The sequence below is a fragment of the Choloepus didactylus genome, chromosome 25, assembly GCF_015220235.1.
Source record: "Choloepus didactylus isolate mChoDid1 chromosome 25, mChoDid1.pri, whole genome shotgun sequence".
In the NCBI taxonomy this organism is placed as follows: Eukaryota; Metazoa; Chordata; class Mammalia; order Pilosa; family Megalonychidae; genus Choloepus; species Choloepus didactylus.
In genome coordinates this window covers 8,241,073-8,265,751 of record NC_051331.1, presented here as the reverse complement: position 1 = coordinate 8,265,751, position 24,679 = coordinate 8,241,073, and the positions used below count along the sequence as shown (strand labels likewise).

The following is a 24,679-nucleotide window of genomic DNA, read 5'->3' as shown; positions in this document are numbered from 1 at the left end:
CTCTGATGCAATCTTGTGTTGGCAGACGTATTAGTGTTGATTAGATTGTAATTCTTTGATTGGGTGTTTCCATGGAGATGTGACCCACCCAACTGTAGGTGATAACTCTGATTAGGTAAATTCCATGGAGGTGTGGCCCCGCCCATTCAGCTTGGGCCTTGATTAGTTTGCTAGAGCCCTATATAAGCTCAGACAGAAGGAGCTAGCTTGCTATAGCCAAGGGGGACACTTTGGAGAATGCACAGGAGCTGAGAGAGGAGCTTCAGCTTACAGAGGCATTTTGGAGATGGCCTTTGAAAGCAGACTCTTGCTCCGGAGAAGCTAAGAGAGGACAAATGCCCCAAGAACAACTAAGAGTGACATTTTTGAGGAACTGCAGCCTAGAGAGGAACATCCTGGGAGAAAGCCCCTTTGAACCCAGAACTCTGGAGCAGACACCAGCCACATGCCTTCCCAGCTAACAGAGGTTTTCCTGATGCCATTGGCCATCCTCCAGTGAAGGTAACCCCTTACCTTGGACACTTTACGGCCTTAAGACTGTAACTTTGTAACCAAATAAACCCCCTTTATATAAGCCGATCCATTTCTGGTATTTTGCTTAACGGCAGCATTAGCAAACTGGAAGAAGGGACGTAGAGGAAAAACCCATGTAAAGACAGAGGCAGGGATTGGAACCAGAGAACCACGAGCCAAGGAATGCCAAGAATGGCAGAAAATACCAGAACCTGGCAGAGGGGCATGGAATGGTTCTCCCTCCCAGCCTCTAGCCAGAACTAACCCTGCTGACACATGATTTCAGACCCCTGGCGTCCAGAACTGTGAGCAAATAAATCTCTGTTATTTTAAACTGCTTGTCTTGTGCCAATTTATTACGGCAGCTACAGGAAACTAAACCTGCCCTGCATGATTCTTTATTATTTTAATTTGACACATTTGTTTATTGATTCTCCTCTCCATGTGCTCTTTTCATTCACTCACTCAACATGTGTTTGTGGATTGCCTGTTATGTGCTAGACACTGTGTTGGGTGTTGACATGATGCAGACATGGGTGGGGGAGATGGACAATGAGCAAAGATATAATTTTAGGGTGTGAGAATTGCCAGAAATAGAAATAAAGCAGGGGAAGGGGAGAGAGACAGACATGGCTCTTGGAGAAAGTGACATTTGAGCAGAGATGTGAGGGAGGGAGCCAGTTGCGTGGGATCAGGGCAAGAGGGAGCTTGCTCTCTAACAACTGAAGCTGCAGGGAGTGTCCCTGTTTGGATCCACTGGGAGCTGTGTGGGAGTTTTTCTTTTTTTTTTTTTAATTCAATTTTGTTGAGATATATTCACAGACTATACAGTCATCCAAAGTGTACAATCAGTTGTTCACAGTACCATCATATAGTTGTGCACTCATCACCACAATCAGTTTTTTTTCTGGTTTTTCTTTATTGAGATATATTTACATATCATACAATCATCTGTGGCATACAATCAACTGTTCACAGTAACATCATATAGTTGTGCGTTCATCACCCCAATCTATTTTTTGAACATTTTCCTTGTACCAGGAAAAGTAAAAATAAGAATAAAAAATTAAAGTAAAAAAAGAACACCCAAATCACCACCCACCCTATTTTTCATTTAGTTTTTGTCCCCATTTTTCTTCTCATCTGTCCATTCACTGGATAAAAGGAGTGTGATCCACAAGGTTTTCACAATCACACTGTCACCCCTTATAAGCTACATAGTATACAGTTGTCTTCAAGAGTCAAGGCTACTGGGTTGCAGTTTGATAGTTTTGGGTATTTACTTCTAACTATTCCAATGCATTAAAATCGAAAAAGGGTTAACTATATAGTGCATAAAAATGCCCACCAGAGTGACCTCTTTATCCATTTGTAATTTTTCAGCCACTGAAACTTTATTTCATTTCATTTCACATCCCCTTTTTGGTCAAGAAGATGTTCTCAATCCCACAATGTCAGGTCCAAATTCATTCCCAGGAGTCATATCCTGCGTTGCCAGGGAGATTTACACCCCTGGGAGTCAGGTCCCATGTAGAGGGTAGGGCAGTGGGTTCACCTGCTGAGTTGGCTTAGGAGAGAGGTCATATCTGAGCAACAAAAGAGGTTATCTGGGGGTGACTCTTGGGCACAATTATAAGTAGGCTTAGCCTCTCCTTTGCAGTAACAAACTTGATAAGGGCAAGCCCCAAGACTGAAGGTTTGGCCTTCTAAATTGATAGTCCCTGTTCCGGTTTGCTAATGCTGCCAGAATGCGAAACACCAGAAATGGATTGGTTTTTATAAAGGGGGTTTATTTGGTTACAAAGTTACAGTCTTAAGGCCATAAAATGTCCAAGGTAAGGCATCAACAAAGGGTACCTTCACTGGAGAAAAGCCATTGGCATCCGGGAAACCTCTGTTAGCTGGGAAGGCAGGTGGCTGGTGTCTGCTTGCTCCCAGGTTGCGTTTCAGAATGGCGTACTGCAAAATGTCAGTGTCAACTTCCAACGGCCATCTTCAAAATGTGTCTCTCAGCTGCAGTTCCTCTCTCAGCTCCTGTGCATTCTTCAGTGTCCCTCTTGGCTGTAGCAAGCTCGCTCCTTCTGTCTGAGCTTACATAGGTCTCTAGTAAACTAACCAAGGCTCAAGCTGAATGGGCAGGGCCACACCGCCATGGAAATTATCTAGAGTTATCACCTACAGTTGGGTGGGTCACATCTCCATGGAAACACTCAATTAAAGAATTACAGTCTAATCAACACTGATACGTCTGCCCACATAAGATTGCATCCAGGTAATGACGTTTTGGGGGACATAATACATTCAAACTGGCACAGTCCCCAATTCTTGTAAGAATATCAGTAATTCCCCAGGTGGGGAAGTTTCATATTTCCATTTTCTACCTGTCCCTCAAGGGGATTTCACAAATACAGTTTTATAATCATATTTTAATTGTGGAATACAATATTCATACACAGAAGTGATAACTTTCCAAGTAGTTAGCGAGCAAATTTCAAAGAATGTTATGGGTTACATTCCACAGTTTCAATTATTTCCTTATTGTGAAATATAACATACATGCAAAAAGCTAGTAACTTTCAAAGTACAAACAAGTAGCTATAAAGGAAATTTCCAAAAACGTTGAGTTCTGGTACGATAGTTTCAGTTATTTCCTTATCGTGAGATATAACATATATACAAAAAGTGATAACTTTCAAATTACAATTTAACAAGTAGCTATAGAGAAAATTTCAAAGACTGCTATGGGTTAGAGTTCCACCTTTTCAGTTCTTGCCTTCTACCTATTCCAATACCCCAGCAACTAAGAAAAAGAAAATTATATAGAGATTCAGTATTCATAATCTGTTGTTAAATTCCATCTTGTCAGTATCCCTTTCTCAAGTTTAATCACTTTCCCGATCTTCAGGGATGTCTAGGGTGCAAATACATTTTTATTCTCTGCCCAAATTACTCTGGGATGTATCGGGGCTTCACACCAACCTGTAAAAACCACTCCAGGTTTCACTAAGTTACACAGTCCCTGTGTCTATAGTCTATCTTTCCTTCTGGTGTCATACATACCCCTAACCTTCCTTTTTCAACTGTACTCACAATCATCTTTGTTCAGTGTACTTACAATATTGTGCTACCATCACACAGTATTGTGCTATCCATTTCTGGATCTATACAATCGATGGAGTTGAACATTCTATAGTCCTTCAGCATCAAATGGCCAATCTTTACCCTCTTTCTATCTCCTGGTATCTTTATTTCTACACTCTTCTCCAAACCTCTCTCTCCTGTCTTTTCCTAAGTGTCTGTAGCACTCCCTTTAGTATCTCTAGCAGAGGAGGTTTCCTGTTCACAAACTCTCTCAGTGTCTATCTGAAAATATTTTAAGTTCCCTCTCATTTTTGAAGGACAGTTTTGCCAGATATAGGATTCTTGATTGGCAGTTTTTCTCTTTCAGTACCTTGAATATATCATACTACTGCTTTCTTGCCTGCATGATTTCTGCTGAGAGATCTGCACTTAGTTTTATCAAGCTTCCCTTGTAAGTGATGGATAGATTTTCTCGTGCTGCTTTCAGAATTCTCTGTCTTTGACGTTTGAAAATCTGATTAGTAAGTGTCTTGGAATAGGTCTATTTTTGATCAATTCTGTTTTGGGGGTATGCTGCACTTCTTGGATCTGTAATTGTGTGTCTTTCATAAGAGTTGGGACATTTTCATTGATTATTTCCTCTATTATTCTTCTGACCCTTTTCCCTTATCTTCTCCTTTTGGGACACCTGTAACATGTATATTCATGTACTTCATGTTGTCATTCAGTTCCCTGAGACCCTGCTCACATTTTTCCGTTCTTTTCCCTATCTGTTCTTTTGTGTGCAGGATTGCAGATGTTCTGTCCTCTAGGTCACTAATCCTTTCCTCTGCCTCTCCAAGCCTGCTGTTATATGGCTCCATTGTGTTTTTCACCTCTTCTATTGTGCCTTTCATTACCATAAGTTCTGCCATTTGTTTTGTGAAGGTTACAAATTCTTCCTTGTGGTCACTGAGCTGGTTTGGATTTATTATGTCCCCCAGAAAAGTCATATTCTTTAATGCAATCTTGTGGGGCCAGACTTATTAGTCTTGATTAGGGTGTGGCCTTTTGGACTCTGATTAAATTATCTCCATGGAGATGTGGCCCCACCCATTCAGGGTGGGGCCATACTCAGATGCTGCAGAGACAGCAATAGCCCAACTATCCCATTTGCCCCTTTTCCTCCCACTTTACCCCCTGTGGTTAGGCAAGACCATTGGATTAATCCTGGCTCTTGAAATGGGAGCAAAAGAGTCATGTGGCACTTCCAGGTGGATGCACTGAAGAGCAGACCTGAGAGTCCCCCATTTCTCTCTTCCTCTGCCATGGTTTTCATGGATGGTGCAGCCCCTGTTGAACTGGATCCCTGCATGATGGTGTGGCACAGAGGCCTTGCTGACCTTTAGGGGATCTAGAGTGTGGATAACCAACTTTGGTGTCAGCTGCTGACCTTTGGGGCTCTTTGTTATGCAGAAAAACCTTGCCTTGATGACTAATACACATGGCAGGCATGTTTTCAATTTCACCAGATACTTTCTGGTTCCTTGTCTCTTTCTGACCCCTCTTCTCCATGGCCATCTTTGGCTCCTCTTCTGCTCACCCCTCAAATGTAAGTATTCCTCAAGGCTCTCACCTCATTCTCTTCTTGTTCATTATTTATCAGCTAATGCCATCCACATGTACCTTTAATTCTCACCTCATTGGATATCTTCTGTATTAGTTAGAATTAGATTCAGCTTCTAAAACAGGAAAACAAAAAGAATAAATAAAACAGAAATAGTGGAATAAGCAAGAGAGATGTCTGTTTCTCTCTCAAGTTCAAGGAGACTGGAGCTGGTCAGTCCAGAGGTGGCATGGCCCTCTGTGGTATCCGGGACCCAGACTGCTGATATCTTGCTCCTTCATGTAAGGCCTCTAGTCCCAAGACAACTTCATGGTCCAAAGTGGCTGCTGGATCTCCAGTCATCACATCTACATTCCAACAGTAGCAAGTAGAAAGGCATCCCTTTTCCTCAAAGTTGCACATACCAGTGCTGCTTATGTCCCATTCATCAAAGTATCATCGCATGGCCACATCTAGCTGCAAAAGAGAATTGGGAATATAGTTCTTTATTCCAGGAAACCATATTCCTGCTAAATATTAGCATTTTTGTGGATTGGGTCCAGTTTCAGAGGGGGTATATCAGCCAGATGGAGGCTGATTGAGTGGTATGGCCTCAGCCCATGTCTTTAGGTTTAATACCAGCAGAGGATGAGGGGTGTAGCCTGAGAGTGCCTTGGGACCATTAACTGGTGCTGAGTTAGGACCCCTCCCTTCCTCCTCTTATTGGGAAGTTGCACTGTCCATCAGCCTCTTTGTCCCTCCCACCACAGCTGCCAACAGTATCAGTGCAACTGTCCCTTGTCCCCTCCGATACCACAAGCCTGTCTGCCCTGAGGTCAGAGCCTCAGGACACCGAGGAAAACTGAGGGACACTGATTCACCGTCACCCTGCAAATCTGCCGTCACACAGACACATTTATACACGCATTCCCTAAATGTGCATGAACACCGACTGTGCTGGACACTGCTGGACGGGGGGGTTATAGTGGCAGGGTGGGGCTGGGCAGGGTGAAGGGAGGGAGGGGGGTTTGTTGCAGGAATATGAAGCCAGCGGATTGTTTACAGGAGAGATGGTTAAGTTCCCAGCCGGTCTGCACATCTCCGCCCTCTGTCCAAAGAGACTGTTTCGGAGATGGACATGTGGCCAAAGCCAGGCCAATGGGATTCAGGCTTGTGGCTTTGGGCTGCACTGAGGCTGGGGAATAATGCTTGCTGCTTTCGGGCCAACCAGAGGAGCCTGCTGGTAGAGCCGAGAGTAGAGAGAGAATCCATCTGGAGGACATCATCTGAGCCCCTGGATCCAACTTCACCCAACGTTTCCACTCACGAGTCAGTTCTCTTTAGCAAGCTTGCTTTGGATGTTCTGTCTTTCACAATTGAAAGACACCTGCCTGGTGAAATCTCTGTCCTCCCTGCTATGTGGGATCAGACACCCAGGGGAGTGAATCTCCCTGGCAACGTGGAATATGACTCCCGGGGAGGAATCTAGACCTGGCATCGTGGGATGGAGAACATCTTCTTGACCAAAAGGGGGATGTGAAAGGAAATGAAATAAGCTTCAGTGGCAGAGAGATTCCAAAAGGAGCCAAGAGGTCACTCTGGTGGGCACTCTTACGCACACTTTAGACAACCCTTTTTAGGTTCTAAAGAATTGGAATAGCTAGCAGTAAATACCTGAAACTATCAAACTACAACCCAGAACCCTTGAATCTTGAAGACGACTATATAAAAATGCAGCTTATGATGGGTGACAATATGATTGGGAAAGCCATATGGACCGCACTCCCCTTTGTCCAGTGTATGGATGGATGAGTAGAAAAATGGGGGCAAAAAAAAAAAAAAAAAAAAAGGCACCCAGTGTTCTTTTACACTTTAATTGTTCTTTTTCACTTTAATTTTTATTCTTATTATTTTTGTGTGTGTGGTAATGAAAATGTTCAAAAATTAATTTTGGTGATGAATGCACAATTACATAATGGTACTGTGAACAAATGAATCTATGCTTTATATGACTGCATGGTATGTGAATAAATCTCAATAAAAATGAATTTTAAAAAAAGAAAGAAAGAAAGAGACCTGCCTGAAACTCAAACAGCTTGGTTCTCGTGGCAGCTTTCCTGGGGCTAGGACTGGTGCAGTAGTTCAGCTTCCCTGGGGCTTCTGCCATTACTCTGTTAAGAAGATCAGGAGGCTTCCGCTCAATGTCTGAGCTAGTGGCCATGGTCCCACGTGGAGAACTGGGGCTTCTGGCCTAAGCTAGTTCCTGTCCTGCTCCAGCTGTGGGTGGGAGAGGGACCCTCAGGGGGTCACACAATCCTGGAAAATGTGAGTAAACCACTACCTCTCTGGGGCCCCTCTCTGAAGGGGCATTAACCATATAGACGTTCAAGGACCTCCCCCAACACCTTCTCTCTCCATCACTTCTCAGGGTCTTGTTCTCTCCAGCACATGCAGCCCCCATCCTCCCAGTCTGAACTCAGGTCTCATTTCCATCACCCCAATATCCTTCACTGCTACCTCCTCAGGGCTCGACCCTACAGCCCTCGGGTGTGTGGTCAACGTTCCCTCCCACTGCTCCCCAGTGGGACCAAGCCCCAGCCCCCCACCCTGACGGGAACTTGCTTGAATAACTAGGGTGACCCAGCACCCCGGTTTCCCAGGATGCAGGATTTTGAGGGCTCAAACCGGAAAGTTCCAAGCAAGCGGATCACCCTCTCGCTGACCCACTGACAGTGTCACGTCCCTGCTCCCCTGCATGCTCCCAGATAAAAGCACTCACTCCTCATCTCCAGCTCTGCTTTGGGGAGACCCTGACTTCATTCATGCCCCTTGTCCAGCCCACCGCCTGGGTCACCGCCAAACTGAGCGCTCGGGAAGTGTGGGTGCTTCTGAGGCTTTCTGTGCACAACCTTGTGTGGACTGTCACAGCCCTTGGAGGGGGGGTCATCTGTCACCCCCATTTTGTCGTGTGGGAGAGCTGGGGTTCACTCAGGAAAAGGAATTTTCTGGAGTCGCCCTGCTGATGAGTGGCTCAGCTGAAGGATTTGAACGAGACAGCTCTTCCTCGTGCCACGATGTGCCCCCCTTGTCCCCCACTCCTGCCACCCAGGGCCCAGAGGTAACCTGACAGATGCATTATGTCATTTAATCCTTGCAACATTTCTGGGAGGTGAGACGATCATGACCCCGCTTTATGGAGAGGAAAACCGAGGTGGCGGAGCTGGGGCTCAGAACCAAGCAGGCTGGCACCCAAGTGCCCATCCTTAAGCCAGGATACATGTAATTTCCTTCCAGGCGGCAGTGGACATTTGGGGAAGGGGGGAGCTCTGCCGCCAGCGAGCCCAGCTGGCAGAGGGGAGGAACCCCTGGGCTGGCGTCTGAGGTGGCAGGCCCAGCACCCCACACCCCACGACGCCTCCCTGCCAGTCCCAGCCCCTCAGAGAACCCCCCCACGCACACCCCTCAGCCTCCCTCAGCCTCCCTCAGCCCTCCGTGCCCTCCCCTCTTCCTGCGGTCGGCCCAAATACCAGACGGGGCGAATCTCAGCTTTTCCCCAAACATTCCTTGTTCCCGCGGCCCGGCCCAGGCTGGGTGAGGTTATGCAAGCAGGAGCTGGGGGGGCTGGGGGGGACCCGAGAGGAAGGACTGGCCCGCCTCGCCTCCCCCCACCAACCCCTGGGGAAACAGGCCGTGGGGTGGCCTGCACGGGGCGGGGGGCGGGCATGGGGACGGGGGCGGCCCCGGCAGAGGCCCGGGGGGTGGCCGCCCGCCTGGTTTCCGTCCCGGATCCCCGGGAGGCAGTCGGGGCGAGGCTGGAGGCAGGGGAGCCCCGCGGCCGGCTATGGTAAGGTGGGGCGCACCTCCCCTCCATCCCCTCCGCCTCTGCCCACCGGCCCTTGCCAGCCAGATCGCCAACGCTCCCCCCCCAGTCCACCTCCACCACCAACCCCTCCGCTGATGCTGGGATGCTCCTGTCGCCATGGTGACCCCGGGCCTGGCCTGGGGGGGCACGCTGACCACCCCCCCTGCTCTCCACCCCCAGTGGCTGAGCCTGCTGCTGCTCCTGCTGTGGCCGGGCCCCCCACCCGCCCCCGGCATGGAGGACGCCGCCTTCCCCCACCTGGGCGAGGGCTCGCAGCCCCCACCCCGGGCCTGCCCCCCGCGCTGCTCCTGCCCCCGGGCGGACACGGTGGACTGCGAGGGCCTGGACCTGCAGGTGTTCCCCGACGACATCAGCAGAGCAGCCCAGCACCTCTCCCTGCAGGTGGGGAGCTGGGGGGGGTGTGACTGGGGGGGGAGCTGGGAGGGGCGGGAAGTTGGTGCTGATGAGTTTGGAGTCTGCGTGTTGGCGGTGAGAGGAGTTGGGGTAGACGTACAGGAAGTGATGGGGGCTGCGGGCGATGGGGTGTTGGGGTGGATTGTGGGGGTGACGGGGTGCTGAGGCCACGTCTTGGTGGCCAGGGGGGCGGTTTGGGGTTGATTCTGGGGGCAATGGGGGGTCGGGGTGTGTTTGATGGGGAACTCGGTCCTTGTCCCCCGCGCCCCCCCACACTCCAGAACAACCAGCTCCAGGAGCTCCCCTACAACGAGCTGTCACGCCTCAGTGGCCTGCGGACCCTCAACCTGCACAACAACCTCATCTCCTCCGAGGGTGAGGGGGCGGGGGACTGGAGGGAGCCCCCTCCCCAGCCTGAGGGGCAGGAGGTCCCCGCGGCCCTCTCCCTCCCCGCCCCGGGTCTGTGGGCAGCTTGTGGCCAGCTTCCCAAAACCGCCCTGTGCCGAGCAGGATGGAAACTCAGGGACTGGGGCCGGAGGTGGGGGGCCGGGGGCTGTGGCTTTGAGTGGAGATGAGGGTGGGTGGGCAAGTGCCCTGAGGAGCCTCTGCCAGCCCCCAGGGCAAGAGCTCCGGGGTGACAGGGACTCCTGCCCTGCCTCCTGCTCCCCCCCAACAAACCTGGGGTCCCCTCATCCCCACCAGGTTTGGGGGCATCTTGGTGCTCCCCAAGTCCAGGGTCCTCCAGGCCCAGGATCCCCTCACCCCCCACCAAGCCCAAGACCCCCTAATCCTGCCCCACCACGCCCAGGGACCCCTAACCATAACCCCCCCAGGCCTGCCGGACGAGGCCTTCGAGTCCCTGACACAGCTGCAGCACATCTACGTCGCCCACAACAAGGTAAGCCCAGAGAGGGCACAGCCTGGCCCAGGGTCACACAGCACAAAGGGGGCCGAGGTGGGGGGCACCAGAACCAGTGTGGCTGTGTTCCCCCAGCTGTCGGTGGCCCCCCAGTTCCTGCCCCGCTCCCTCCGCGTTGCGGATCTGGCTGCCAACCAAGTGACGGAGATCTTCCCACTCACCTTTGGGGAGAAACCAGCGCTCAGGTAGCCTCTGGCCTGGCCCAGGCCCAGGATATGTGGGGGAGGGGGATCTCCACCCTGCCTTATGATTCTAAGGGGGGCACACCCTGCACTGGGGGTCTCAGGGGGAGATGGGGCTCTGTGTTCTCTGTATCCTGGAGAACCCGAGGTGAAGACAGCACGCACACGCTCACACACACAGAGGCCCAAGCTGGAGCGGGGGTGGTGGGGAGTGGGGGGGCTGGTGGCCGGAGCCTGGCTCCCCTCAGGTCCGTGTACCTCCACAACAACCAGCTGAGCAACTCCGGCCTGCCCCCCGACGCCTTCCGCGGCTCTGCGGCCATCACCACTCTCAGCCTCTCCAGCAACCGGCTCAGCTACCTGCCACCCAGCCTCCCACCCTCCCTGGAGCGGCTGCACCTGCAGGTGAGGCCGGGGTGACGGGGAATGGCGGGGAGATGGGAGAGGAAAGGGGCACCGTCCTTCTCGGCTGCCCGCTGACAGCTGGGCCCCGGGGGACCAGCCCTCCTGGCTCTCCCCACTGCATTCCGGGGCCTTCCGCCCAATAAAATGCCAATGACCCCCAATGCTGAGCAGGGCATCTGAAGGCCAGGCAAGTGGTATTTACAAGCAGTCCCTACCTCGCCCTCCTTGTTCTCCCTTTACCTCTGATGATCACACTGAGCTCTGCTTTTCCAACTCAGGTCTCTCATGATTACCCCAAATCTTTGTCTGCCCCTGCCCTGTCCCTCCCCACACCCCCTCTTCATCTCATCCCTGGCCATTCCCTTCCCTCCATCCCCATGTGCCCACAGGGGCTCAGGCTCCCACCATCTCCCTCCTGGGGGACCCCCCCCACCTCTGCATGTATGAACCTCCCGATCCCCCAGAATTCCAGCAGTCGGAAGGACCTCCCTTGAAATCTCTTCCGCTGATGGCTCATTCATGAGTGCTTGTTGAGGAGTTAACGTAAACTCCCTTACTCAAGAACCTTCCATGGCTCCCCTTTGCCCTCTGTCCCCGACCCCTAGTCTCATTTCTCAGCCCCCCACCCCCCTTCCAGAACAACCTCATCTCCAAGGTGCCCCGTGGAGCCCTGAGCCGCCAGACCCAGCTCCGCGAGCTCTATCTCCAGCACAACCGACTGACGGACAGTGCCCTGGACGCCACCACTTTCAGGTGAGCAGTGTGGCAGGGTGGGGCGGGGGCCGGCTGCAAGGGGTGAGGATTCAGAGTTCGGGATCCAACCCTCTCAATTCCCCTCCCCCGGAGGACTACTCACCCCATTTGCTGAGCACCTACTGTTTGCAAAACTTGGCTCGGCGCTTGACGGCAACCACTACGGGATGCGGTTTTATTCCCCCACGTCCCAGAGGCCACTTGGAAAGGGTCACCTCTCTCTCTGGGCTCCAGAACTCTGTCTTAGTCATCCTTAGGTTGGAATCTACCCTGAATGCCCAAATTTATTTCCTGCTCAGAAGTCATCACCCCAAGATGAAAGCTCCAGTTTATCTCAGGACACTTCTCTAACCCTCCAAGATTCAGCCTGCCCCCCACCCTTTAATAAAAAAGTGTGGTAACAAATATATAAGATTTGCCGTTTTAATGATTTTTAAGTGTGCAATTCAGTGGCATCCGTTACTTTGACAATGCTGTGCCACCATCACCACCATCCACGAACAAAATTTTTCCATCACTGCAAACAGAAACCCCTCCAATCCTCTTCTCCACAGCCCCTGGTTCGCTCTAATTTGCTTTCTGCCTCTATGACTTTGCTAATTCTAGCGATTTCATGTCAGTAGAGTCATATAAGACGTGTCCCTTGGTGTCTGGCTTCTTTCTCTCATTGTCATGTTTTCGAGATTTATCCCTGTTGTGGAATGGACCAGAATGACACCCCTTTTCCTGGCTGAGTAATATTCCGTTGTCTGGACGGACCACATTGGGTTTGGCCATTCATCTGCTGACCGGCACTGGGGTTGTTCCTCCTTTTGGTGGTTGGGTATATGTATGTCACCGAGAGCACCCAGACTGATGGGTGACTCCCCTTCCCATCTCTCCCCAGCAAGCTGTGCAGCCTGGAGTACCTGGACCTGTCCCACAACCAGCTGGCCGAGGTGCCCGCCGGGCTGCCCCAGACCCTGACCGTCCTACACCTGGGCCGAAACCGCATCCGTCGAGTGGAGGCGGCCCGCCTGCTCGGCGTGCGGGGCCTGCGCTACCTGCTGCTGCAGCACAACCAGCTGGGGGTGGCGGGGCTGCTCCCCGGGGCGCTGCGGCCGCTGCGGCGCCTGCACACGCTGCATCTGTACGGCAACGGGCTGGAGCGCGTGCCCCCGGCGCTGCCCCGCCGCCTGCGCGCCCTGGTGCTGCCCCACAACCGCGTGGCCGCACTGGGCGCCCGCGACCTGGCGGCCACGCCCGGCCTGGCCGAGCTCAACCTGGCCTACAACCGCCTGGTCAGCGCCCGCGTCCACCGCCGGGCCTTCCGCCCGCTGCGCGCCCTGCGCAGCCTCGACCTGGCTGGCAACGAGCTGACCCTGCTGCCCTCCGGCCTGCCCGCCGGCCTGCGCGCCCTGCGGCTGCAGCGCAACCAGCTGCGCGCCCTGGAGCCCGAGCCGCTGGCCGGCCTGAGGCAGCTGCAGGAGCTCGGCCTGGCGCACAACCGGCTCCGCGTCGGCGACATCGGGCCCGGGACCTGGCACGAGCTGCAGGCTCTCAAGGTCAGGGGCGGGCCGCTGGGCCAGCCTGCGCAGGGGGCCGTCCCCGAGCTGTCCCCAGGCCCCTCCGCCCCCTTCGCCTACCCAGCTCCTTCTCAAGGCCCTGCCGTGCAGTGCCGCCAAGGCAGCCACTCCTGTGTGCCAGGCCTTGGGGCGACAGATAAGGCAGATCCTGCCACGGCCCTCCCCTCTGCCTCTCGGATGAATACTAGATTCTGTGGGTGCCGGAGATGCTTCCGGGCACGGAGCTGACCTGGATCCCGCCCCTGCTGGGGGGCAAGACAATCGGCAACAAAAATGATAAGGGGACAGTAGAGCGTTTTCAAAGTGATGAGGGAGGTGGAGAAAACGCAATCCTCCTGGGCGCGGAACGGAACGTCTCCCAAAGCAGGGACCCTGGCCGCACCCCCGGCCCGGAAACAGGGAGGGCCTGGCACCCAGAAAGAGCTCATTTGACCTCTGTGGAGGGAGGAGTTTGGCAAAGGGGAGACTTTGGCAGCCCCTTTGGGAGCCGAGGGGCGGGGTCTGACCGAGGGGCGGGGTTTAGCCAGGGGTGGGGTTTGTTAGAGGGAGGAGTTTGGCCGAGGGGAGGAGTTTGGTCAAGGGGAGGGGTTTGTCTGAGGGGCGGACTCTGGCAGCCCCTTTGGAGACAGAGGGTCCACGCTGGTCGCGGAGGGCAGGAGGTCCTGAGAGGCCCGGGTTGGAGTCCCCACGGGCCGACCCTGCCCCCCCACCTGCCCAGGTGCTGGACCTCAGCCACAACGAACTGTCCTTCGTGCCCCCGGACCTGCCCGAGGCCCTGGAGGAGCTGCACCTGCAGGGCAATCGGATCGGCCACGTGGGCCCGGACGCCTTCCTCAGCACGCCCCACCTGCGCGCCCTCTTCCTCAGGTGCCCAACGGCCGCAGAGGCCCGGGAGGGCCTGGGCAAGCCTGGTGTGGCCTTGGGGGGCCCGAACAAGCCATGGCGGGCGGGGGTGTGCCAGGGTGGCTTGTGCCGCCCCTAGCACCCGCCCTCATACGCGCCCCTCCATCCAGGGCCAACAGGCTCCACGCGACCAGCATCGCCCCGGGGGCCTTCCTGGGTCTCCGGCACCTGCAAGTGGTGGACACCGCGGGGAACCCGGAGCAAGTCCTGGTTCAGCTGCCGCCCGCGGGCGCACGACGGCCACGTGGGGAATCACCCTGAGCCAGAGGGGCCCAGCGGGGCAGCCCCGACCCCTGGGGCTCCCCTGGGCCGAGGACTAAGGAGACGAGCTTGGAGGCGGGGAAGGCCGAAGTTGCTGGGGCCAGGGCGCCGCCCCCCCAGACACTGCGCCTGGGGTGGAGGGCGCGGACGCAGCTCCAGGTGCGCAGCGCTCTCCAGCCCTACCGGAGTCCCCCAAGTGGGTGGAAACGACAATAAAGCCTGACCCGTCGAGGCTCCCGGAGGGTTGTGCCCTTTGGTCCCGCCCTCACCACCGCCTGCCCTCACCCCCGTGTCCAGCTGGGGAAACTGAGGCTCTGGGATGCCGAGTGGGTGGCAGAGCAGGAACCCGAGGTCCTGGAGGCCCCCACACGCAGACCCCCGCTTTCTGCACACGGTGACACGCGGCAATGCGGGGGTCACCAAGCGCCACCCCCTGCGTCCCCAGCCACCTCAAGATGCCCGACGCGCATGCTGAGACAGATGCCCTCAGAGAGACCGCAGATGCAGCAAGTGGGGGCCATAAACGCACCCTCCACAGGTGCACGCCCCCCCCAAGGGGTTGTGAGGGGCACCCAGCCCGGTCACGAAGGCGGGAACAAGAAAGAGAGGCAGGATGAGCTGCACCAGGGGGTGGCCCCGGCTGTTTATTCCGCAGGTCTGGGGGCCAGCTGGGGCGCGCGACCTCGGCGGTTTCTTTGGGGTGCGGGCCGGATTCGGGGTTAAGGCAGGGCAGGGGACAGGAAGTAAAGTGCTTGCAGGGGCCCCTGGGGTTGGCCCAGCAGCGCTCCCATTTCCGGGGCGGGCCACGGGCCGGGCACCCCAGGGGCTTGTGCAAACGGGGCCCACCGGCCAGGCCTGGCCCCTGAGGGTGCCACTGTCTAGCCGGGATCCATCCCCGCCACCCTGGGAGACGGCACTGTCCGATGATTGTCCTCATTTGTCTGTGGTCGCGGGTGGCGTCAGCTCCTCCCCGGCCCGGGGCCTGGGGGCCTGCCCCTCACCTGTGGCCCCTCACCTGCGGAGCCTCTGCAGCTGGGGGCGGGGCCAAGGGTCAGAGAGGGTGGAGCCCGCGCCGAGCCCGCCCCGCCGGCCCCCCGCGGCTCACCTCGCTCTCCACCAGGTTCCGCCTGTACAGCGCCTCCTTGGCGGCCTCCTGTGGGGGGGGACCAGGCAGTCACGGGGTGCAGGGAGCAATGGCCCCCAACCCGCCCCGGCCGGGCTGCCCGGCCCGCCTCACCCTGCTGCCGTCGTTGCCCAGGCGCCGCGCGGCCTCCGTGTAGAACTGCAGCTGCCGCTCCAGCTGCATCGCGTACTCTGCGCGCACGGGGTGGGGGTCGGGGTGGGGCCCGGCTGCCCCTCTCTCCGTGCCGTGCCCCTCCCCCAGCCCCTATTCCACCCAATGCCCGCGCCCCCCTGCTCTGGCTGTGCCCCTCCCCGAGACCCTCCCGGGGACCCTACCCCGCCGCACGCCGGCGCCCCCCTGCTCCAGCTGTGCCCGCTGCCACTGGCTGCGCTGCACCACATCCTGGTACTGCTGGGCCACCTCCGGGGGCACCGGCCGCTGGGCCTGCCTGAGGGCCAGGATCTAGGGGGGCAGAAGGGGCTGTGAGGACCTGGCTGGGGCCTGCAGACCCCTCCCAGATCCCCCCTCTGCTCCCCCCAGCCCAGCAGGGCAGGCCCCCACCTTCCGCTCCAGTCGCTCCTGGTCGAAGGCCAGCACGCTGAGGCTATGCAGGGGCCGGGCGGGTCTGCGGGTGGGGGTGGTGTGAGGGGCTGCAGGGGGTCCCCCACCCCAGAAACCCAACACTAACTCCTCACTGGGCACTAGGGAGGCAGTTCCAGTAGGCAGGGCGCCCAGCAGAGGCACCTAAATAGCTTGGGAACAGGGAGGGCTTCCTGGAGGAGGCGATAGCCAAGTTGGGCTCCAAGGGATGAATAAGAGTTGGGTGGAGAAGCAGGGAGCAAGGGTGGGAGACAGGGGGGCCCTGGGAAGTGGAACACAGAGAAGGCGAGAAGCCAGTGAAAACCAGGGGTGTAAATGAACCAGCTCGGGAGGGAGTGGGGAAGACAGCAAGCTAGACGGATCGGGGATAGTCAGATCACAAAGGGTCTTAAAGATGGGGCTGGGGAGTATAAACGGCATCCTCGGGGAGAAGGGGAGGAACAGGGTCCAATCTTTCCCTCCAGCAAGGCCTGGGCCAGCCACCTACCTGTTCCCCGGTTCCCTCACAGGGGCAGGCCCGGGAGGGGCCTTTCCTCTGGGCCCAGCCATCTGCTGCGGGGAAACAGAACCAGCCCGGTGAATTGTGGCCACCCTAAACCCTGTCCCCTCCTCCCCAGGGAGGACCCACAGGCAGGGGTCTCACAGGGGGCACAGCTGCTGGCACGGGGTCGATGACCAGCCACCTCTCGGTCGTCGTCTCCAACTGTTGGGCGGTCAGTGGCTCCCGGATCCGGACCATCACCTCCAGCCGTCCCCCTGTGGGCCGGCGACCGTCCAGGACCTAGGTGGGGGCCAGGGACAAGGAGAATCGGGGTGATGTCCAAAATGGGAGCCCCTGGTGATGGCTGCCTTGGGTGGGTCAGGGTGGTGGGAGGATTCAGGGCTGGGCCGTGGGGAGGTCTGGGGCTCCCAGGGGGCCTCTCGAGGGGCTCAAAACAGGACCGGGGCGTGCAGGTGAACATCCCCGTCATACCTCGAGAATCTCCCGCACCTCACACGCCGTCTCCAGCGTGTCCAGCTTCAGCTGTGCCGTGCCCAGCACCCGGTCGGTCTTGAACAGCCCCCTGTGGGGTGGGGAGCAGGGTGGCTGACCCGGGACAGCTCCCCCTCCCCCCAGGGACCCCAACCCAGCCCCCATTGCCCGGCTCACCCCTTGTGGACGACTTCGAACTTGATGCCTTTGGTCTGGATGGCTCGGCGGAAGCCGCGGTGGCCGCGGTTGATGCAGAGCTTGAACTGCTCCTTGAACTCTGCCCGTGAACGGGGAGGGAAGGGAGGGGTGAAGCCACGTTCCTGGGGTCCAGATTTGGTGGGGCTGGGGGGGTTGCACCTCCCGTCCCGGCTCACCGGGGGAGTCTGTGTTCTTGACCAAGCCGGTCTTGTCTTTCTGGGCCTCTTCCTACGAGCCGATGGGAAGCAGGAAAGCTTAGGGGCTCGGGGCCTGGCCCCTGCCCGCTGTGCCAACCCCACTCCGGCGCCCCACATACCACATTGGGGTAGGGGAAGTCGAACCGCACGAACACATCCAGGTCGCCGGGGGACAGCCCTGTGGACAGGGGAGGCTCAGGGCTGGGCCGGGGGTGGGTCCCCGGGGCCCGGACCCCCCACCCGCTGGCCCCTCACCTGGGGGTGTGGGCAAGTTGAAGCCCTTCACGATGAACAGGAGCAGGTCGTTGCTGCTGAGCTCGGGGAAGATCCTTCCGGGCAGCGGGGCGGGTGGGGAGACAGGTACCTCAGCCCCACTGGTCCACCCAACCTTCCTGTCCCTGGCCTCTTGGGGGGGGGGTCTTGGCTCTGGAGCTCAAGTTTTGGAATCAAAGTAGAGAACCCTGTCCCGTTCCGCCACTGGCTAACTTTGGGGTTCTTTCTTCAGTCTGCAGAAATTATCTGGTACACACTATGTGCCAGCCAGTGTCCTTACTGCTGCAGGACCTTCCTTAGTTTTTTGAACACCTACTGTGCTCTAGCCAGTGTTCTCACTGCTTGGAAAGTTTCCTTCATATTTTTGAGCACCTACTGTGCGCCAGTCAGTGTCCTTGCAGCTGGGGGACCTTCCTTAATATTTTTGAGCACTTACTGTGTGCCAGCCAATGTCCCTGCTGCTGGGGGGGCTTTCCTTAATATTTCTGAGCACCTACTATGCGCCAGTCAGTGTCCTCACTGCTGGGGGTCTAGAAGTAAATGCAGCAGACCCGTCCTTGTGCTCACAAGGCCCAAATCTAGCTGAGTGGACAGATGACCAGTGAATACATAAAAAGGTAAACAAAAGGAAAGTTTCGATGCTGTGAGCTCCTCTGCAGGGAATGAGGACAGGGGACAGAGTGGGGGGAGAGCGGGGGGGTGCTGCTTTGGATGGGAGCCCAAGCTCCCATGACAATCCCGTTTCGGCCAGGGAGGGCTTCTCAGGGGAGGAGACAGCATAGTGACTTGGGAGGTCCAAAAGGAGCAGAGACCTGGGAAAGGGGCCTGGGGTGGCGGAACCAACAGGTGCAAAGGCCCTGAGCAGGAAGATGTGTGGGATGGACGTGGACCCAAAGGAAGCCCGTGTGGCTGGAGCTGAGCAAAGTGGGGACAGAGCAGGGTGATGAGGGGTTGGGGAGCCAGGCCGGGCAGCCATGGGGGTGTGGGTTTATCCTGGGTACGGTGGGGCTGCCGCTGGATGGCAAACGCCACCCCCCCCCAGCTTCATCTATAAAGCACAGAGAATGAGCCCACCTCCTCAGGGCTCACCCCGGCCCCTGGGTCACTGGGAAAACATGCTGAGCTGCCACCGCCCACCCAAGCTCTACTCCGGAGGCCGGTCCTCCCGCCCCGGTTTCTGGGGAGCACAGAAGCAGCACCCAGCCCACGGGGCACCCGAGCCTTACTTGATGACACTGAACGTCCTCTGCTCAAAGCGGGCTTGGGGCGTGGGGAGACCCCGGGCGAAGGCCTGCTTCAGAGTCTCCATGCTCCGCTTACAGTCCTCGGCCAGCTTCTCGAACCTGCCAGCGGGAGAGCTCAGCTCAGGCTAGCCGGGAGGGGCTGGCTGGGTGGGGCGCGTGTGTGTGAAGATGTCCGAGGTGGTGGCACACAGGCACGGGGACACTCACTTGCTGGTTTCGGCAATGTTGCCCAGGTGGGTGAACTGGTTAGAGTGATTCAGACACATCTGGGGGAGCAGAAGATGGTGAAGGGAGGGTTTGGGGGCTGTGGCCCGGGGAGGGGGCGGCCGACCCGGGCCGGAGACCCCGCTCACCTCATGCTGCTGTCGTATCAGCTTGGTGAGCTCACCGTAGCGCCGGACAGCCTCCTGGGACAGACCCGGGCCGGGCCGCTGGACCAGGGCGAAGTCGTCCTTGTTGACAGGGGCGGGCGGCACCTGGGGGAGATGAGGCTTGTGGGGAGGGGCCAGCCGATCAGAGCCCAGGGCTCTGCCGAAGTTGTCACCTCCTCCTTGGGGAGCCCTTCCCTGACCCCACCTCCACCCCTGGGCCTCTGATCGTTCTACTCGATCCCTTCTACCATATGACACACAGACACAATCCTTCCATCATCCAAAAAATTGTTGACAGAGCTCCTACTGCATGTCAGGCCCTGCTCTAGGGCAGATGACCCAGCAGTGAATCGGAGAGATGAAAGTCCCTGCTGTTGGGGAACGGAAATTCTTTCAGGGTAAACAGGCAATACACAAAAGAAGTAAGTAGATTATCTGATAGAGCAGAAGGTGATAGATATTACAGAGAAAACAGACAGGGCCACTCTCGGGGCCTCCGAGATAGTGACATTTGAGCAGTGAGAAGAAGGAAACTGGGCCTGGAGGGCCTTGTTTTGCTGAACAGATTTTTGGGGGAGGAAATCTCAGCCACTGTTGGGGAGCGCCTATTTGTTACACAGCTTAGCCTGGGTGCTGACTGACACACTCCAGTCATGTGGGCCGATGCATGGGTACCCACACAGGTGCGGCGGGCCCAGGGCTTCACCTTGGTGATGTCGACGGGCAGCCCATTGCGGGAGGCCTCCAGCATGGGCTCCAGCCCCTTGGCTTGGCGCAAGTGCATCTTGGCGCCCTCCACGTCATTCTTCTGCTTGGCTCGCAGCGCGGCCTGCAGGAGCTGCTTCTTGCGGCCCTCCAGGAAGGCCAGCTGCTGCTGGGCTGTGGACACAAGGGCTGCTGTGGGTGCTGCCTGGCTGTGGACGAGGCGACCACGCTGCTGGGGTGGGGGCATGAGGACGTACCTCTGGCAGATGTGCCTTTGGGGGCTGCTTTGGCTGCTGGGGCCGATCCGGACGGGGGTGCCCTCAAGGCGGGGGCCTTGGACTGGCTGGTGGGGGCCGCAGGGCTGTGGGACTGCTGAGGGACAAGGAAGGAGTTGACACTTTGCCTGCATCAGTGAGGAACCCACCTGTGAAATACCAGAGCCCAAAAACTGACAACAGTGGCTGCCTTGGTTTCTGCTTCCCAAGCACTGAGCATGATGCAGGCCAGGCCTGGCTCTCACTGAAGTTCTGCAAAAGCCCCTGAGGTATGGACTGTTATTAGCCCCTCTTTGCAGATGAAGACACTGAGGGTCAGAGAGGTGAAGTGACTTGCACAAGGCCACACAGCTGGGAAGCGGCAGGGCCAGGATGTGAGCCTGGTTCTTTCCAGTTCAAGGCCGAGCCTCCTGGAGCTTTGCTTTGTGGCCATTCCCGACTTGCCCCAAAGCCCCAGCCCTAAACACCTTCTTTGGCTCCTCGTCTTCTTCGTCCTCTGGGCCTTCGGTCTGGGCGGCGAGCTTCACAGCAGTCTCCAGGACGCCCGCCAGGCCCTGCTGGGTGGGCTCGGAGGCCTCCAGGCCCTGGATGGGGGGAAAGCCTGGGCGGCCGACGGGGGCCCGGTCAGAGGGAGGCACCCAGGCCATGAGGGCGGAGACGGGGGTGAGCCTCCCCCGCCCACCAAGCCTTGGGCCTCCTATTCTACTCTGAATCCAGGGAAGGAGCTGCCGCTGGTCACGTGGGGACACCGGATCATTCCCAACTTCCCTCACACCTTTTGGCTTCCCTTTCCAGACCCCCACAAACACATCCTGAGATGTTCCTTGTGCTGGTGGCTGGGTGGGGCACTGGGGGTGGCCCCTGGCCTGGAGGGGCTCTCACGCCAATGAGACGAAGACATAGAGAGGAAGCCACTCTCGTGGGGTATGCAAAGGCAGCACTGAGTACCTAGAGGCCCCCAACCCACTAGGGTGTGGACGGGAGGCCGAGCAAAGTGTCTGCTAAGCTGAGACCTGACAGCTGAGGAATGAGTCAAAGGAGAAGGGGATAGTGGGGGGGCTGGGGAACCGGCTCTCCAGACCGAAAGCCCCAGTTTTTGGTGTTTGCCAATTTCCATGGTGTAAATACTTCTACTAAGATCGATTTCACGCTACCAGCGTTTTAACAAGCTTGCAGAGCTCCGGAATCCGTGGCACTAAGCCACCTGCCCCGGGATGGGAAGGAACAGTGCCTGCGCGGGCTGGGAGGCTGGGGGGGCGGGGCCCGGGGGCGGGGCCTACCTGGGGGCACGGGCAGCTCGGCCGCGTCCACGGCTCGGCCAGCCCTGTGGGCTCGGATGGCGTCTTGGTATTGCTGTGAGGAGGGGGTGCAGGCGTTGGGGCTGCCTGGGCGAGGTCTCCAGGGGTCGCCACGCCCCGCTCCTGGCCCCCATCCGCCCACCGGCCCCCACGCACCTTGACGATGCGCTCGTGCATGCGAGCCTTCCGCTGGTCCCCTTTGCTCTTGGCCTGCGCGGCGGCCACGCGGTACCGCTCCATCCGCTGCTCCAGAGCCTCCAGGAGGGTCCGTGGGGGTGGGGGCACCTCTGGGCCGGGGGTGGGGGGTGGGGGGTGCAGCAGGCAGGGTTAAGAGTCTAGGGGACGGGAGCACAGTCTTGTCCCGGCCTGCCCCCACCCCAGAAGGTTCCAGGAGCTCACCTGGTGTGGAGGGTGCCGTGGTGGGGGTGGGAGGCTGGGGTGATGGTGGTGAGGCTGGGTCTGCAGGTAGCTGGTCTGTGGACAGAGGGGGCCAGCAGGGGCTTGTTTGGGGGCCTCCTAGGAGGGTCCCCGGGCCTGACCATCAGGGACTGGGGCATCCAGTTGCTGGAGGCCTGGAGGATGGGCGGGGGTCGGGGGACCCTCACCAGGTGGGGGGGGCAGGCGAGACAGGTCCACGGGCTCCCCCCGGCTCAAGGCCTCTAGGACGGCATCTAAGCTCTGGGAGAAGAAAGGAGGTGGTTAGGGAAGGGGACCGCTTGGGGAGCCCCCACACCCTGCCATTTGATGGAGGAGTCCTTTCCTTGGCACCTTCTTGGCTCATACCCATTTCACAGAGGGGGTAAACTGAGCCTCCAAGAGGTATAGCAAACCGCAGCTGGGAAGTTACCAGGCCAGGACTCAAAACTTGGGCCTGCCTCTGTACCCATCCTCCCATACTCTCCCGCCAACCCTGCCTGGCGGTCTGGGTGCACCTTGGCCACGCAGAAGTGCCTGGTGGCAGTGGCAGTGTCTCCCTGCTGCTTGGAGTGGAGGGCGGCCAGCTTGTACTCACGCTGCCGGCTCTGCAACTGGGCCAGGAGGCTGGGGCTGCCGGGGCCTAGAAGGGGGGCAACACATGGAGGGCTGCCAGGAGCTGGGACAACTTCTCTGCATGAAAGGCTGCTATTTCATTCTCATGACAAAGACCGTTCTGGGGCCTGTTTTATAGGGGAGACGACTGAGGCTCAGAGAGGGAAGGCTGTTTCCCCAAGGTCACACAGCTTGAACACGACAGGGCTGGGACTCAACCTTGGGTCTGGCACGCTCCAGAACCACTCCAATTTTCCTCCCAAGAGAATTCTGGAAAACTTTCTGCAGCCTTATGCATGGTTAAGTTGATATCTAAAATTTTTATGTTTTCAGTATAAAAAGCAGCAGAGGTCTCATAAATATTGACATCTGGAAAATAAAACCGTCCCCTCGCTCTTTCACATCTCAACACCCATGGAGATTTGAAATTCACCAACATTCATTTTTTAAATATACCCATGAACTCATTTTTAGCAACCAGGAATTTCACAGCTCTTTCTCCTTGAACTCTAATTTCTATCCATGTTCTAATATAATATATTTGTATGCTCTGAAGTCCTTTTTTGTCCACCCTCTTGTGTATTTGTGTAACCAAAATACATTTATGCAGTGTGGTTGCAAAGTGGGAAAACACAGGATAAACTGATTTTTAAACAGTATGTTAGTTATGTTTTCAAATAATACGCTGAATATATTTTCAGGGGGAAATAGCTCTACATTCAGAACAATAGGTACAACTGTTAGTATAAAAAAAGAAAGTATGATAATACACCACTGAGTGTCCACAAAATCTGGAAACACAGGAAAACTTGTAAACAAACTTTCTAAGATTGACAACTGGGCCTTGGGATTTAAATTTAGATGTACTTCTCTTGAAAAAGGTGTTTAGCAGTTGAAGAAAAACATCTTGACATTTCATTGGTTGTATCTACTGTGACTGTAAGTCTCTCAGTGTTAAAAAAAAAAATTCACACAAGCAGATACTTATACACACTTATTCACAATAGCCAAAAGATGGAAACAACCCAAGTACCATTATCAGAAAAATGGAGAAATAAAACATGGTCCATCTACACCACAGAAGATTATTCAGCCATAAAAAGAGAACGAAGTTCTGATACGTGCTACAACATGGATGAACCTGGAAAACATTATCTGAGGTGAAAGAAGTCAGGCCCAAAAGGACAAATATTGTATGAGTCCACTTACGAGAAACACCTAGAATAAGCCAATCCATATAGACAGGTAATAGATTAGAAGTTACCAAGGGCTGGAGGGTTTGCTGCTTAAGGGCTAAAGAGTTTCTGTTTGGGGGAATGAGAAAGCTTTGATAATAGATGGTGGAGATGACAGCACATTGTGAATGTAATTAACGCCACTGAAACGTACAATCAGAAATAGTTAAAATGGCAAATTTTATGTGATGTGTATGTCACCACAAGAAAGTTTTTTTAAAAAAATTTTCTTCTTGGTTGAATTATTGTTATAATTATTATTAGCATACAAATGGGAGCAGAACTTAAATATGTCAAGCTTTTTGATAAGTAATTTTTATGCACCAAGAGTAAAATTTTCCTGGAAGTGCTCCTCTAGCTGTCATTTTGGGGCTGGATCCTCTCCCTACCAATTAATCCACATTTTCTCATTCATTCTTTCCCCATTTTCCTTTGGTTTTTTTTGAAAGAACTGAGAAACCCAGTTCACACAGACAAGTGGACGGAACTAAATGGACTCTTGTTATCACATCACGTGATTCTTTGAACTCCTGCCAAAACGATATGCCAAAAACCCCATCGTGAAAAATTTGGGGTGATTTCAGCAGAGCATTTCAGGGGACAATTCCGAGAGGACTCCTTGAACTTTGCCAAAAACAATGGCTCAGAAACCAGCCTGGTTGGAGGAGGATTTGGTGACCCAGGCTCACTTTTGACTACCTGGGGGGTGATTCCA

The 24,679-nt window shown here is 56.1% G+C and overlaps 2 protein-coding genes across 6 annotated transcripts in view; one reads left to right on the top strand and one right to left on the bottom strand.

Moving 5' to 3' along the window:
• The first annotated feature begins 8,900 nt into the window (after positions 1 to 8,900).
• Positions 8,901 to 14,676, top strand: PODNL1 (podocan like 1). The gene is made up of 10 exons (XM_037818168.1): positions 8,901 to 9,023; positions 9,222 to 9,443; positions 9,737 to 9,830; positions 10,289 to 10,353; positions 10,450 to 10,559; positions 10,805 to 10,961; positions 11,599 to 11,714; positions 12,601 to 13,258; positions 13,998 to 14,146; positions 14,293 to 14,676. The coding sequence occupies exons 1-10, from the start codon at positions 9,021 to 9,023 to the stop codon at positions 14,441 to 14,443; spliced, it is 1,725 nt and encodes a 574-aa protein (XP_037674096.1). The 5' UTR covers positions 8,901 to 9,020; the 3' UTR covers positions 14,444 to 14,676.
• Positions 14,677 to 15,057: 381 nt separating this feature from the next.
• Positions 15,058 to 24,679, bottom strand: part of CC2D1A (coiled-coil and C2 domain containing 1A) — a 13,934-nt gene continuing 4,312 nt past the window's right edge. For 2 of the 5 annotated variants that reach the window (XM_037818159.1, XM_037818163.1), the window contains 23 exons: positions 22,633 to 22,757; positions 22,306 to 22,378; positions 22,100 to 22,174; positions 21,857 to 21,987; positions 21,683 to 21,755; positions 20,870 to 21,003; positions 20,385 to 20,499; positions 20,129 to 20,301; positions 19,405 to 19,527; positions 19,259 to 19,317; positions 19,034 to 19,150; positions 17,790 to 17,863; positions 17,654 to 17,712; positions 17,514 to 17,565; positions 17,317 to 17,416; positions 17,140 to 17,230; positions 16,810 to 16,947; positions 16,654 to 16,718; positions 16,128 to 16,191; positions 15,902 to 16,028; positions 15,681 to 15,757; positions 15,549 to 15,596; positions 15,058 to 15,475 (listed from right to left, as the gene is read on the bottom strand). In XM_037818159.1, coding sequence (XP_037674087.1) covers positions 15,455 to 15,475; positions 15,549 to 15,596; positions 15,681 to 15,757; positions 15,902 to 16,028; positions 16,128 to 16,191; positions 16,654 to 16,718; positions 16,810 to 16,947; positions 17,140 to 17,230; positions 17,317 to 17,416; positions 17,514 to 17,565; positions 17,654 to 17,712; positions 17,790 to 17,863; positions 19,034 to 19,150; positions 19,259 to 19,317; positions 19,405 to 19,527; positions 20,129 to 20,301; positions 20,385 to 20,499; positions 20,870 to 21,003; positions 21,683 to 21,755; positions 21,857 to 21,987; positions 22,100 to 22,174; positions 22,306 to 22,378; positions 22,633 to 22,757 — 2,114 coding nt within the window. In that variant the 3' untranslated portion in view covers positions 15,058 to 15,454. The remainder of the gene's footprint in view (positions 15,476 to 15,548; positions 15,597 to 15,680; positions 15,758 to 15,901; positions 16,029 to 16,127; positions 16,192 to 16,653; positions 16,719 to 16,809; positions 16,948 to 17,139; positions 17,231 to 17,316; positions 17,417 to 17,513; positions 17,566 to 17,653; positions 17,713 to 17,789; positions 17,864 to 19,033; positions 19,151 to 19,258; positions 19,318 to 19,404; positions 19,528 to 20,128; positions 20,302 to 20,384; positions 20,500 to 20,869; positions 21,004 to 21,682; positions 21,756 to 21,856; positions 21,988 to 22,099; positions 22,175 to 22,305; positions 22,379 to 22,632; positions 22,758 to 24,679) is intronic. The other 3 variants (XM_037818162.1, XM_037818161.1, XM_037818160.1) reach the window with 3 other exon arrangements.

What these genes read in the sequence shown, in the direction of transcription:
- PODNL1 (XM_037818168.1), top strand. An exon ending in CAACCTCATCTCCTCCGAGG is followed by an intron (nt 9,831 to 10,288) that starts GTGAGGGGGCGG and finishes TAACCCCCCCAG; the next exon opens with GCCTGCCGGACGAGGCCTTC. An exon ending in CTGGACGCCACCACTTTCAG is followed by an intron (nt 11,715 to 12,600) that starts GTGAGCAGTGTG and finishes ATCTCTCCCCAG; the next exon opens with CAAGCTGTGCAGCCTGGAGT.